The 13,651-nt window shown below is 48.4% G+C and overlaps 1 protein-coding gene across 1 annotated transcript in view; it reads right to left on the bottom strand.

Annotated features, from left to right (window-relative positions):
- Nucleotides 1-482: 482 nt before the first annotated feature.
- Nucleotides 483-13,651, bottom strand: part of LOC132571066 (uncharacterized) — a 30,117-nt gene continuing 16,948 nt past the window's right edge. Inside the window, exons 4-6 of the mRNA XM_060237721.1 lie at nt 11,418-11,577; nt 8,546-8,635; nt 483-3,021 (exon numbers count right to left, since the gene is read on the bottom strand). Coding sequence (XP_060093704.1) covers nt 2,942-3,021; nt 8,546-8,635; nt 11,418-11,577 — 330 coding nt within the window. The 3' untranslated portion in view covers nt 483-2,941. The remainder of the gene's footprint in view (nt 3,022-8,545; nt 8,636-11,417; nt 11,578-13,651) is intronic.

Here is a 13,651-nt window from a genome sequence, read left to right on the forward strand (position 1 = left end):
CAGTCTGAGTAGACAATACTGACTTTGTTGGACCAAGGGTCTGGTTCAGTATAAGGCAGCTTCATATGTTCAATAGGCCAATCTGATAACTATAAATCCCTTTTTCTTCTTTCCTCCAAAAACTGCAACTGTTGAAATGGTGGCAATTTTTTTTTGCATCTGGCTTCAAAAAGGAATGATTTGCTTTAATTGCATTAAGTACTCCTTATCTCCTTTGTGTACGATGCCATTAAAGGTTGTTGTCGTTGACCATGTTATATTTCCAGAGAATTCCACATGCCAATGCAATCTTGTTCAAAACAGCACTGAACCTTGGAAACAAATTGAAAAGTAAACATTTTGAAACAAATTAAAGGTTCCAGGCAAGAAAAACATAATGTGCAACCATCTAGAGAAAAAAGATCAATACAGTTAGAGAAAAAGCATTCATCTAATCATAATAAATATCTGACTGCCAAACCTACAGCGGATGAAGCAACAGGTATTTTAAATCTTTTTTTATCAAAGTTTCCCAACACGTTTTAAAATTACAGCTCTTCCCCCTTAAAGAGGAAAAAAAGATTCTTTTTGCTTTAGAAGCAAGCTGAATATTGCTTAAACTAGATAAACATCTCCCCTCCCCACTTTTAACCTTATCATGGATTTTTCAGTGGCAGGAAAAGATTGAGAAGCGACAAGTTCTATCCATACTCAGAGCGCTTGTAGTTTTTTCGTGTGTGGATTTGTCACGGTTTGCTGTAGCGGTTAAGAGCAGCCGACTCTAATCTGGAGAACCGGGTTTGATTCCCTGCTCCTTCGCATGCTGCCTGCTGGGTGGCTTTGGGTCAGTCACAATCCTCTCAGAGCTGTTCTCCCAAGAGCAGTTCTCGAAGAGCTCTCTCAGCCCCTACTTCACAGGGTGTCTGCCCTGGGGAGAGGAAGGGAAGGGGATTGTAAGCCACTCTGAGGCTCAAAGTGAAGGGTAGGGTATCAATCCAACTCTTCTTCTTCTTCGATGCTTAACAAGGCTTGGGCTGACAACAATATCTTCCCAGCATCTGAACAGCGATATGGGTTCTCCCTCCCATGTGGATTCTTAGATGGGAAATAACTCCTGTCAACTGGTGGAAGATTTTTCCAGCACTTCTGGCATTTATGTGGTTTCCCTCCTGCGTGAGTTCTTGGATTGAGGTCTGCGCTGTGACTGATGCTCTTCCCACATTCTGAGCATTTATGTGATCTCTCCCTGTGCTGATTCTTTTTTTTAAAAAAGGGTTTTTCTTTTGTGTGCGTGTGTATGTTATGTGGGCATACCTTGAGGTCATGGTTTGGCAACCCTTACTGGGGGCTTGGATGTCTTTTTCAGAGAGGTGGCTTGCAATGCCTGCCTCTGCATCCCAGTCCTGGTATTCCTTGGACGTCTCTCATCCAAGTACTTGCCAGGGTCAGCCCCGCTTAGCTTCTGAGACTATCCAGGTCAGTGTGCTGTGCAGATACTTTGATGAGAAGCAAAGCCTATGCTTGTCCTGAAACTCCTTCCACAGTCTGAGTGTTGATATGGGTTCTCACCTGTGGAGAGAGTCTTTGATTTATGCTTTAAAAACCTGTGTGGGTTATTTGATTCTAAGTTTATATCTTTCCCTGAAGCTCTTTCCACACTCTTGAGCATTGGTATTGTTTCTTCGTGTGAATTCTTGTACAGTAAATAAGACTTTGGACCAGAGTTTGAACCAGAGCTGGGGCATTAGGCCTTATGCCCCCTTTCAAATTGGGGGTGTCCCTACCCTGACTGTCGATCCCCCTCCTCTCTCCCAGGAGGGCAAAGGAGCCTGGGGTGACCAGCGCTGACCGCATGGCTCCTCCCCTGCACCTCTCCTCTCTTTCCCCTGCATGCCAGCTGATCAGAGAGAGGGTTTAAACCTTAAACATCCCCTCTCTTCTGGAATTGTTCCACTGCTGTGATGCGACTCCAAAGAGGGGATTTAAAGTTTAAACCGTTCCCCCCACCCCCCTGCTCAGCTGGAAGGCTGGGGGGAGAGGGGAGAGAAGGGGCCACGCTTAGTCTTCTTCCTGCCTCGCCTTTCTTCCCCCCACAGGTCAACTGAGCACAGAGGAGGTTTAAAAAAACCCCTCTCTGCTCTGCTGGCCAGCAAGGGAAGAGAGAGAGAGAGGCTAGCATGCAGGAAGAAGACTCACCCAGCTGGAAACGAGGCCAGCCTGCATCTCCCTCTCTTCTCCAAGCAGGTGCCGGTTGTTCTCAGGCTCCATGGCCACCTCCCCTCCCTAGCTGGATCTTCTGAAGACCTGGCAAGGGGGCCAGGGTGGTGGCCACCAGCTGTGTGGCCTCCTCTCTGCCAGCCACTGAGTCTTCTTCCTGCTAGGTAGTAGGAAGATTTGTCTCCACCGGCAACAAAGAGGTTGCTCAGCTGCCACCCCCTCCCCTCACCAAGTCCTCAGAAGACCAAGCCAGAGAGGGGACGGCGGCCATGCAGCCTGTGAATGTTGACCCCGCCCATCCCGGGCAAAAAAAATTCTTGGTTACAGGCCTGCTTTCGACATGATGGAAGCCTTCTCCATACCCAAAGAAGAAGAGTTGGTTTTTACACCCCACTTATCTCTCCCTTAAGGAGTCTCAGAGCGGCTTCCAATTTCCTTCCCTTCCTCTCCCCACAACTGGCACCTTGTGAGGCAGGTGGGGCTGAGAGAGTTTTGACTGGCCCAAGGCTTCAGGTGGCGGAGTCGAGAATCAAACCCAGTTCTCTAGATCGGAGCTCAGAATTCTCAACTGCTACACCGCACTGGCTCCATGCATTTGTTCATGTTGCATATCGTCTCATGTGCAGTCAGGGTGATTCGTTAGTTAAGACTTCTGTTGATGGAGAAGAACTCATTCCGTCCTTTGTGACTCTTTCCTTGGCATGAGAATTTTGAGGAAGTTGGAACCATCCGAAGAAATGAATGTCTAACAGGCTTCGCTTTTTATTCTCAGCTGTTCTTCTCCTCTTTCACTCTCAGTCCCGACCCCCACAGAAACAGAGAAACCTGACGAAGGAAAAAATGGAGGCTGAAATCACAAAACAAACTCAATTTACAAGGTTTGGGAGAAGAAATATTAATAAGAATCCACAACATTACCAACGTAACTACAGAATACACACCTAAACGCATATTGTTAATGGGAGGGACTTCTGAACATTTACCACAAAAAGGAAACTTTCTCCTGTTGGTTGCTAGGACAGCTATGCCCATGAGGTGAAAATCAGGTAAACATCCAGATATTAACCTCTGGCATAAAAAACTACGGTCTACCTACGGCATGGCCAAGATAACAGACAATACTGTTCAGCTTCAAAGTCCTCTCTCTTCTTCCAATTTCTATGCTGTCTGGTCTCCCATTCTAGTTTATCTAACCTCACAAGAAGCAATTCCTAATATAATTAATGCCTTCTACTTGTGATAATGTCTTCTGTTGGGAGTCAAATGGATTTACGCTAGCTTTTATTCAGTTTTAACATTAGTTACAGGAATGTCCCCTCTATGCTGTGGAGTCTTGTGAGCAGAAATTCTGCTTTGTGAGCTACCAGCATTACAGTTGTGAGCTACTGCATAAATTAGTTTGCTCTGGGGCCATTTTTCGTGAGCTAAGACAAAAATCTGAGGTGGAGGCTAAAAAACTGCACTAGGCTCACACTAACTCAGCTTTGAGGGAACATTGTGACATCCTCCCTTTCCTAGCTGAAAGAATACCAATCAACCATTGCAAAAAATGTTTGAAGCGTTGACTGGGTGATACTTAGTTAGGCTTAATGCCTACTCAGAGAACTCACTGCCTGGTGTGTTTCAGCTGAGTTGCTGTGTTGGTCTGAAGCAGTAGGAGCGGAATTCAAATCCAGCAGTACCTTAGAGACGAAGCTCCCTTTGTCAGCCACAAGTAGGAATGGCGATCCCTGGGACATTATATTCCAGTCAGGGTTTAAGGGAGTCAGGATTGTCATCATCATATGCCATTGTGTGTAATATAGCCAGGAGATCCTAAGATTGTCTGGCAGCCAGAAGCTCAAACTCAGGGGTATCAAACTAATTTGTTATGAGGGCCAGATCTGACATAAATGGGACCTTGTTGGGCCAACCCGTGTCAGGCTGTGCTGTGTATGTACCTGTTTAAGACTACAGAGATATAAACTTTAAAGGACATGGACAAACACAAATAATTTTTTTTTAAAACCTTATGCTTAAAACATTAGCACTCATTGGTATTAAAGGTCCCTTCCTTGTATCTCTTCCATGGGATCCAGGGAACTAGGCAAATGAAGCTCTGGCTCTTTCCTTCCTTCCTCAGGGGACTAAGAGGGGAAGAAACTTTAGCTAACAGAAGGAAGAGAAAGTTGGCTCAGTAGCTCTGCTGTGCAACTGAAAGAGCCTGGCAAAGATAGCTCTCCCTCCCCCCGCTTCCTCCCCAAGGGAGGAGCCTCAGCCAATAGAGAAAATAGAGGCTTTGCTCTGTAGCTCCTGTGCGATTGAGCAAGCCTGGGAAAGCCAGCTGTGATTCAGAAGGAAGCAAGAGAGAGGGAGAAGGAAGCAGATGACAGCCAGTTGCTCGGGGGGCCTGATAGGAGCCCTCTGGGGGGCTGATTCAGCCCCCGGGCCACACGTTTGACACCCGTTCTAGCTCTTTTAGTGATATGTAACAGGAGGAGGAGACGAAGAAGAAGAAGAAGAAGAAGAAGATATTGGATTTATATCCCGCCCTCCACTCCGAAGAGTCTCAGAGCGGCTCACAATCTCCTTTACCTTCCTCCCCCACAACAGACACCCTGTGAGGTGGGTGGGGCTGGAGAGGGCTCCCACAGCAGCTGCCCTTTCAAGGACAACCTCTGTCAGAGCTATGGCTGACCCAAGGCCATCTCAGCAGGTGCAAGTGGAGGAGTGGGGACTCAAACCCGGTTCTCCCAGATAAGAGTCGGCACACTTAACCACTACACCAAACTGGATTTATACCACACCCTTCGCTACCCAAGGGAATCTCAGAGCGGCTCACAACCTCCTTTCCCTTCCCCTCCCTACAACAGACACCCTGTGAGGTAGGTGGGGCTGAAAGAAACTGCTCTTGAGAGAACAGCTCTTTCAAGAACTGTGACTGAGCCAAGATCACTCAGCAGCTGGGTGTGGAGGAGTGGGGAATCAACCCCGGTTATCCCAGATTAATGTCTGTTCTCTTAACCACTGCAAGGACTGTGACTGAGCCAAAGTCACTCAGCAGATGCATGTGGAGGAGTGCGGAATCAAACCCAGCCCTCCCAGATTAAAGTCGGTTCTCTTAACCACTACAAGAACTGTGACTGACCCAAGGCCATTCCAGCAGCTGCAAGTGGAGGAGTGGGAATCAAACCCGGTTCTCCCAGATAAGAGTCCACGCACTACACTTAAGCACTACACCAAACTGGCTCTCGCTAGCTGGCAAGCTAGAATTGTTTTATAGCAAAGGTGGCCAACGGTAGCTCTCCAGATGTTTTTTTACCTACAATTCCCATCAGCCTCAGCCATTGGCCATGCTGGCTGGGGCTGATGGGAGTTGTAGGCAAAAAAACATCTAGAGAGCTACCACTGGCCACCCCTGTTTTATAGGCAAGAGAGATTTCAGTGATGGTTTGCTGTTGCCTGCCACTGCATCATGGCCCTGGTATTCCTTGGAGTTTGCCCTTCCAAGTACTATTAATCGATTAGATTCAATTTTTATAATGCCCTTCCCTGTAAACAGGGCTCGGGGCAGTGTACAACGATACACAAAACAACCATATTTTTCCTAATCCAAGGTGAAAACATTACAATAAAATGACAGTATTCAACTTAAGTAGATGGCCTCTATCTCCCCTTCCTTTGGAAGGCAGGGCAAATGGACATTTCCCTTCTCTCAGCCGGGAAGTAGAAAAAACAGAACTCTGAACAGTGAGCCAGTGAAGTTAAGACACATTGCATATTTTGAAGTTTGAAAATGTCTTCAGAACCGGTCCCCTAAAGACCACCTTACAATAGTCTAACCCAGGGTTTCCCAAACTCCCCCCCCACACACACACAACCCCTGGTTCTTTCCCTGTGGTCCGGGGGGAGGATGATCATGGAGGGATACAGACACTGCATGCCAGCCAGGAGCTTTCCCTGCCCTCTCTGATGTTTCCGAGGGATGGGGGAGGGCTTCTGGCCAGCACGCAGTCTCAGTATCTCTCCCTGATTGTCCTCTGGGTGGAGGATGATCAGGGAACAATACAGACACTGTGCACCGGCTAGGACCTTTCTCAGTATCTCTCCCTGATTGCCCTCTGGGTGGAGGATGATCAGGGAGCAGTACAGACATTGTGCACCAGCTAGGAGCTTTCCCCTCCCTCTCTGATGTTTCCAAGGGACGGGGGAGGGCTTCTGGCCAGCACGCAGTCTCAGTATCTCTCCCTGATTGTCCTCTAGGTGGAGGATGATCAGGGAGCAGTAAGACACTATGCACCGGCTAGGAGCTTTCCCCTCCCTCTCTCATGTTTCCAAACATCAGAGAGGGACGAGGGAGGGCTTCTGGCCAGCGCGCAGTGTCTGTAGCGCTCTCTGAGTGCTACAGGCAGCGGCATGGGAAGCAGGGGCCAAAGCGTGGCACAGCATGCTGCGCTGAAGATAAATAGAGGGGGGGAGCTGTCAGGTATTGAGGCTTCCGTGGTCCGGTACCGGGTCGTGACCCTGCAAATGGGAAACACTCTCTAACCGTCTTCCCCGTCAGCAGCTATGTTATGTTCTTCCCTCTCCATGAAGTCTCTGTGAATGTCTCTGCCTTCCCCCATCAAGTCTTTCACTTCCCAAGCAGGTGACAAAACAACTTCCCAGCGAACCTGTTGTCAGAAGAAGCTGCCCGTCACAGATCCAAACAGATACCCGGTGACCCCCTGATATTTGAGCCCTGCACAAATATCAGAAGATAAATAAGAGCTAAATTATTTGTCTTCTTGTCAGGGCAGTTCAGTGAAGGATCTTCACAGCTCTAGCCCTAATCCCCGGCAAAAGGAAGTCCTAGAGCAGGGATGTCAAACTCATTTGTTATGAGGGCCGGATCTGGCATAAATGAGACTTTGTTGGGCTGAGCCATGTCGAGCCAGGCCTTGTGTGTACCTATTTAAGATTAGGTAGCAGAAATAAACATTATGAAGGACACAGACAAATACAACTTAAAATATGCTTAAAACATTAGCACTCGTTGGTCTTAAAAGGTGCTTTCGTTATCTCTCTCCCATGGGATCCAGGGAACTGGGCAAAGGAAGCTCTGGCTCCTTCCTTCCTTCCCCAGGGGACCAGGAGGGGGAGGAGCCTCATTACAGGCATCTCTATAACTAAAGCAGACCCTCAAAATGGCTTCCGCACAATGCCAACTAAAATGGCCGCCCTCCCTTAACTAAGAAGAAGGAGACCCAATATGGCTGCCAATTAAAATGGCTGCCCTCCCTCAGTCAATAGAAGGAAGGGAAGCTTGGCTCAATAGCTCTGCTGTGGGACTTAGAGAGTCTGGCAAAGCAAGCTCTACCTTTTCCCCCCTCCTCCCAGAGGGAAAAGCCTCAGCCAATGGAGAAAATAAGAAGCCTTGCTCTGTAGCTCCTATGATGCAGCTGCATTGCAAAAGGAAGCAAGCGAGAAGGAGAAGGAAGCAGATGACAGCCAGGGCCTGACTTGGTCCCCCGGGCTGCATGTTTGACACCCCTTTCCTGGAGGCAAGGCAAAGAGGAAGTATACCAATACTTTACAACGCAGAAGAAGAGACCATCTGGTGTTTACACCCAATCTCAGCACATATAAGAAACATGCGTACTGTACGCTTACTTACACTGAATTGGCCATCGGCCTCTCAAGATCAGTACTGTCTACTCTGACTGGTGGCAGCTGCCCAAGATTTCTAGCAGAGGTCTTCCACATCATTTGCTACCTGATCTTTTCTTAACTGGATATGCCCGAGACTGCACCAGACAAGCAAATGCCCTACCGCTGACTAAGATCCCATCCCAAATGAACTCCGAAAAACTGAACTTGGGGGAAACTGTTGGGGTGGGGGAGCATCGATGGTGAATAGGTGAAGCCAGGGCTTTTATTGTAGCAGGAACTCCTTTGTATATTAGGCCACACACCCCCGATGTAGCCAATCCTCCAAGAGCTTACAGTAGGCCCTGTATGAAGAGCCCTGTAAGCTCCAGGAGGATTGGCTACATCGGGGCGTGTGACCCAGGGATTTTTTTTGTAGCAGGAACTCCTTTGCATATTAGGCCACACACACCCCGATGTAGCCAATCCTCCAAGAGCTTACAGTAGGCCCTGTATGAAGAGCCCTATAAGCTCCAGGAGGATTGGCTACATCGGGGTGTGGCCTAATATGCAAAGAAGTTCCTGCTACAAAAAAAGCCCTGGGTGAAGCTGAGATATCCATTGAAAGCACTCACAGGTTTTTCAAATATGAGCTTAAACGGCACCTAAAACATTCACATGATTTCAACCAAGCCACCCCTACATTTCTCATACAACACTCCCAGCCATCAGAGCAAGCTACCTGCCAATTTCTCCCCTTCTTCAGGATGCTGGACAAGAGACTTCTTCTCTTCTTCTTCCAACCAGGAAATCAGGTCAGGTTTGGGAACTGCTTTGAAGAAAACAAAGGACAGTTCAATTACTTTTGACTACAAAATATTCAGGTGTTTCAAAGAAATAGAGCCCCATGGCACAGAGTGGTAAAGCTGCAGTACTGCAGTCGGAGCCTTCTGCTCATGACCTGAGTTCGATTCCAGCGGAAGCTGGTTCAGGTAGCCGGCTCCAGGTCAACTCAGCCTTCCATCCTTCCGAGGTTGGTAAAATGAGTTCCCAGCTTGCTGGGGGGAAAGCATAGATGAGTGGGGAAGGCAATGGCAAACCACCTCGTAAGAAGTCTGTCGTGAACACGCTGTGAAAGCAACGTCACCCCAGAGTCGGAAACGACTGGTGCTTGCACAGGGGACTACCTTGACCTTTAATAATAGAAATAAAGGGCACAATTGTATCATCCCACCCCTGGTCCTTGGAAAAATTGTCTTCCATGACACTGGTCCTTGGTACCAAAAAGGCTGGGAACCAATGACTTAGCATATCTGTTCCTAATGTCTATATAATAAATTTTGTATCAGGCACTATTGTGCTCATGTATTATTATTATTTTTAAAAGACACAATGATAAATTCCAAAACTCATTAGCTGCAAATCTTTATAGTACAAATGGAATGTTCAATATTTTAAGCAAGATACAAACAATAACTGGTACAAATGATAAACTCAGAAAGCATGAACGTCTGTGTTTCTCTAAGGTACATTCAAGAAGAGGAGGAGATTGGATTTATACCCCCACCCTTCACTATCCAAAGTAAGAGCAGCTTTCAATCTCCTTTCCCTTCCCCTCCCCACAACAGACACCCTGTGAGGTAGGTGGGGCTGAGAGAGCCCTGACAGAAACTGTTCTTGAGCTAAACAGCCTTGAGAGAACTTGTGGCTGACCCAAGGTCACATCAGCAGGTGTATGTGAAAGAGTGGGGAATCAAATTCAGTCTTCCCAGATAAGAGTCCGCACACTTAACCACTACACCAAACTTGCTCTCTAGATTTCATAGGAGCTTAAGTGAAGCCAGACAAGACAATAGGGAGGGGTCGATCCAGCTTCCCATTTCCCAAGCCTTCCTCGGGTCTTATGACTTCAAACAGAAAGATTTGTCAGGCTTTCAATACCCCACTGCTTCCAGAAGCTGATACTTGTAGTCACATCACAGCTGTTTTTTAACTATATAACTGTATAAACATCGCCTCAGCTTACTAGAGGTTTCACTTAATGGTATTATTCTCATTAAGTGAAAGTTCTAGTAAACTGAGGCTTCATTTATAACTCTGTATGGCGATTCTCTCTGCTGAACTATAGTTAACTCTGGCACGGTGACTGACCCAAAGTCACCCAGCTGGCTGTATGTGGAAGAGTGGAGAATCAAACCCACTCGGACACTTTTGTGAGCAGGGCTCCTTTTTTTTTTGTAGTGGGAACTCCTTTACATATTAGAAGACCCTGTGAATTTGGGGGGAGGTATTTGTGAGTTTCCTGCATTGTGAAGGGGGCTGGACTAGATGACCCTGGAGGTCCCTTCCAACTCTATGATTCTATGATTCCTGACCGTTAGAGCGGTTCCTCAGTGGAACAGGCTTCCTCCTTGGGAGGTGGTGGGTTCTCCTTCCTTGGAGGTTTTTAAACAGAGACTAGATGGCCATCTGATAGCAACGCAGATCTTGTGAATTTAGGGGGAAGTGTTTGTGAGTTTCCTGCATTGTGCAGGGGGTTGGACTAGATGACCCTGGAGGTCCCTTCCAACTCTATGATTCTATGATTCCTGACTGTTAGAGCAGTTCCTCAGTGGAACAGGCTTCCTCCTTGGGAGGTGGTGGGATCTCCTTCCTTGGAGGTTTTTAAACAGGGGCTAGATGGCCATCTGACAGCAATGAAGATCCTGTGAATTTAAGGGGAGGTGTTTGTGAGTTTCCTGCATTGTGCAGGGGGCTGGACTAGATGACTCTGGAGGTCCCTTCCAACTCTATGATTCTATGATTCCTGACCGTTAGAGCGGTTCCTCAGTGGAACAGGCTTCCTCCTTGGGAGGTGGTGGGATCTCCTTCCTTGGAGGTTTTTAAACAGAGGCTAGATGGCCATCTGACAGCAATGCAGATCTTGTGAATTTAGGGGGAGGGGTTTGTGAGTTTCCTGCATTGTGCAGGGGGTTGGACTAGATGACCCTGGAGGTCCCTTCCAACTCTACGATTCTATATGAGGCCACACCCTCCTGATGTAGCTCCTGGAGTTTATCATTTGTACCTCTTCTTACAGGGTCTACTGCAAGCTGTTGGAGGATTGGCTACATCACGGCGTTGCGGCCTAAAATGCAAAGGAGCTCCTGCTACAAAAAAAGCCCTGTTGGTGAGTATCTGAAGAAGTGAGCCATGACTCATGAAATCTGACACCGATTTTGCTAGTCTTTAAAGTGCTGCTGGACTCTGGCTCTTTTAACTTTTATTTATTTATTTTATTAGATTTATCTCTCGTCCTCCCCTTAACAGGCTCAGGGCGGCTTTTTCTTACTGCATTAAAGACGATAGATCCAAGTGGGCAGGCACGCTGCTCTGAAGCGGGAGAACAAAGCAGAAGTCAAGCTGCACCTTTAAGACCAAAAAAGTTTTATTCAGAAGGTAAGCTTTCGTGTGTTCTCCAAGCACACTTCATCAGACGAGGAATCAGGTATAGTGGAGCAGAGCTACATGTAGCTGGTAGGCAGGGGCTTAGGATGCAAAATGGTACAAATTTAAGATCCAGTGACATCCAAGACAGCATCCATTCAACAAGAAGACCTAACAAATGCAGATACCTCTACCTTCTTCAGCCAAAGACAAAGAGGAAGGCAGAGAGGTCACGGTCTCGTAATTCTCCAGCATGACTTCTCTGTACAGAGCCTTTTGGCCCGGATCCAGGAGAGGCCATTCGTCCGCCGTGAAATACACAGCCACCTCCTCAAAGGCCACCAGACCCTAGGAGAAGAAAAAGACATCAGCAATGAGTCCCCCTACAGGCACGCAAGACCCTTTCCTCCCCTCCTCCCGTAGCAGTCCTGACAAAAATCTGTTTCCACAGCAGAGCAAGGATTCGAACCTGCATCTCCCCAAGCGTAGCCTGGAATGCTTAAGCACTGCAGCAGGCCACACTGTCAAGAAAGTGTTTCTTGCCCAATAGTTTTATGTTATTTGCAGGGCTTTTTTTGCAGCAGAAACTCCTTTGCGTAGCAGGCCACACACTCCTGATGTAGTTAATCCTCCTGGAGTTTACAGCAGGCCCTGTACTAAGAGCCCTGTAAGCTCTTGGAGGATTGGCTACATCAGGGGTGTGTGGCCTAATATGCAAAAGAGCTCCTGCTAGAATTCCACCCGATTAGGCCACACCCCCTGATGTAGCCCATCCTTCTGGAGCTTACAGTAGGCCTTGTACTAAGAGCCCTGTAAGATCTTGGAGGATTGGCTACATCAGGGGTGTGTGGCCTAATACGCAAAGGAGCTCCTTCTATAAAACAAGTCCTGGTTATTTGATTGTAATGGTTTCGCATTTATAGCTGCCATCAGTGTTCCCTCTAAGCTGAGTTTGTGTGAGCTAGCTCACAGATTTTTAGCCTCCAGCTCACACATTTTTGTCTTCACTCAGGAAAAATGGCCCCAGAGTAGGGTTGCCAAGTCCAATTCAAGAAATATCTGGGGACTTTGGGGGTGGAGCCAGGAGACTTTGGGGGCGGAGCCAGGAACAAAGTTGTGACAAGCATAATTGAACTCCAAGGGAGTAACACAGACACACCATCCCAAGAGGAAGCCTTTCCAAGCGGAGACTGGAGCCTCCAGAGGGGGAAAGTCTCATGGTGACTTTGGGGGCGGGGCTTCCCCCACCGGCCAGCTGACTGGGGGCGGGAAAGTGAAAGAACCCCCGCTGGGACCTGGGGATTGGCAAGCCTACCCCAGAGCAAACTAATTTATGCTGTAGCTCACCACTTTAATGCCAGTAGGTCACCACTTTAATGCCAGTAGCTCACAAAGTAGAATTTTTGCTCATGAGACTCTACAGCTTAGAGGGAACATTGCTTGCCATGTATACTCTTGAGTTAACACGGCTTTGCAGGGAGGCTGTTTAAAACAGGCAATGCTAAGACAAGGTTCTTTGGGCCCGAAAAATGTAATGGAAAAAAAAGAAACCCAAACTGTGCTAAGGGGATGGCACGCAACAACTGTGTGAACACACCAAAGCGTCCCCCCTTCCCTCCCGGTCCAAAATACAGGTGCATCATGTCGGACCGTCTGATTGGGATTATTTGGCCTCTCCATTTGGGGACGGCACAGTTTGGGAGGCCTGCGCTGCACGTGAAGCTGCCCGTCTTTACCCAGCCTAACACAGCAACCGAACAGATGGTTCGATTTAGGCCTAATTTTGGACTAATTTGAGCTTTTCCAGAGAAGGATGGTGCCTCCGCTACCAACCAGTTAGGCCCCTCCCCCAAAGATGAGAGATCCACCAGCAGGCCCGTAGTCACAGGGGAGGGGGGCCCCTCCACCCAACCCCCTCTCGGACCTTTATGGCCCCTCCTTTTCACAGCCCCTGCTCTCTCTGCCACCAGTTTTCTTCCCGCAGCTCTGGCGGCCCCCCTCCGCGCTGCACCTCCCCCTCCCTGCCACCCACTCACCCACCGGGTGAAACTGTAAAGAGCGGGCTCCAGGGGCTCTTGCAAGGCAACCCCCCGCCGATCACATGATCGGCTGGAAAAGCCGCGCCAAAGCTGGAGGTTCCTACTCTGACTTTTCGGCACAATTCGCAAGTTCAGTGCTGGCCACCCCAGCGCTGAACTTGCGAATCGTGCCAGAAAGCCAGTGTAGATACCGCCGGCTTCGGAGTGGCTTTTTGAGGGGGGGACTTTGAAAGAACCCCAGGAGCCCGGTCTTTACAATTTCGCTCGGTGGGTGAGTGGGTGGCTGGGTGGAAGGGAGGGGGAGGTGCCGCGCAGAGGGGAGCAGGGCTGGCAGAGCTGCGGTGAGAAACGTGGCAGTGGAGAGAGTGGGGGCCGCCAGAGGG

The sequence above is a fragment of the Heteronotia binoei genome, chromosome 5, assembly GCF_032191835.1.
Source record: "Heteronotia binoei isolate CCM8104 ecotype False Entrance Well chromosome 5, APGP_CSIRO_Hbin_v1, whole genome shotgun sequence".
Taxonomy (NCBI): domain Eukaryota; kingdom Metazoa; phylum Chordata; class Lepidosauria; order Squamata; family Gekkonidae; genus Heteronotia; species Heteronotia binoei.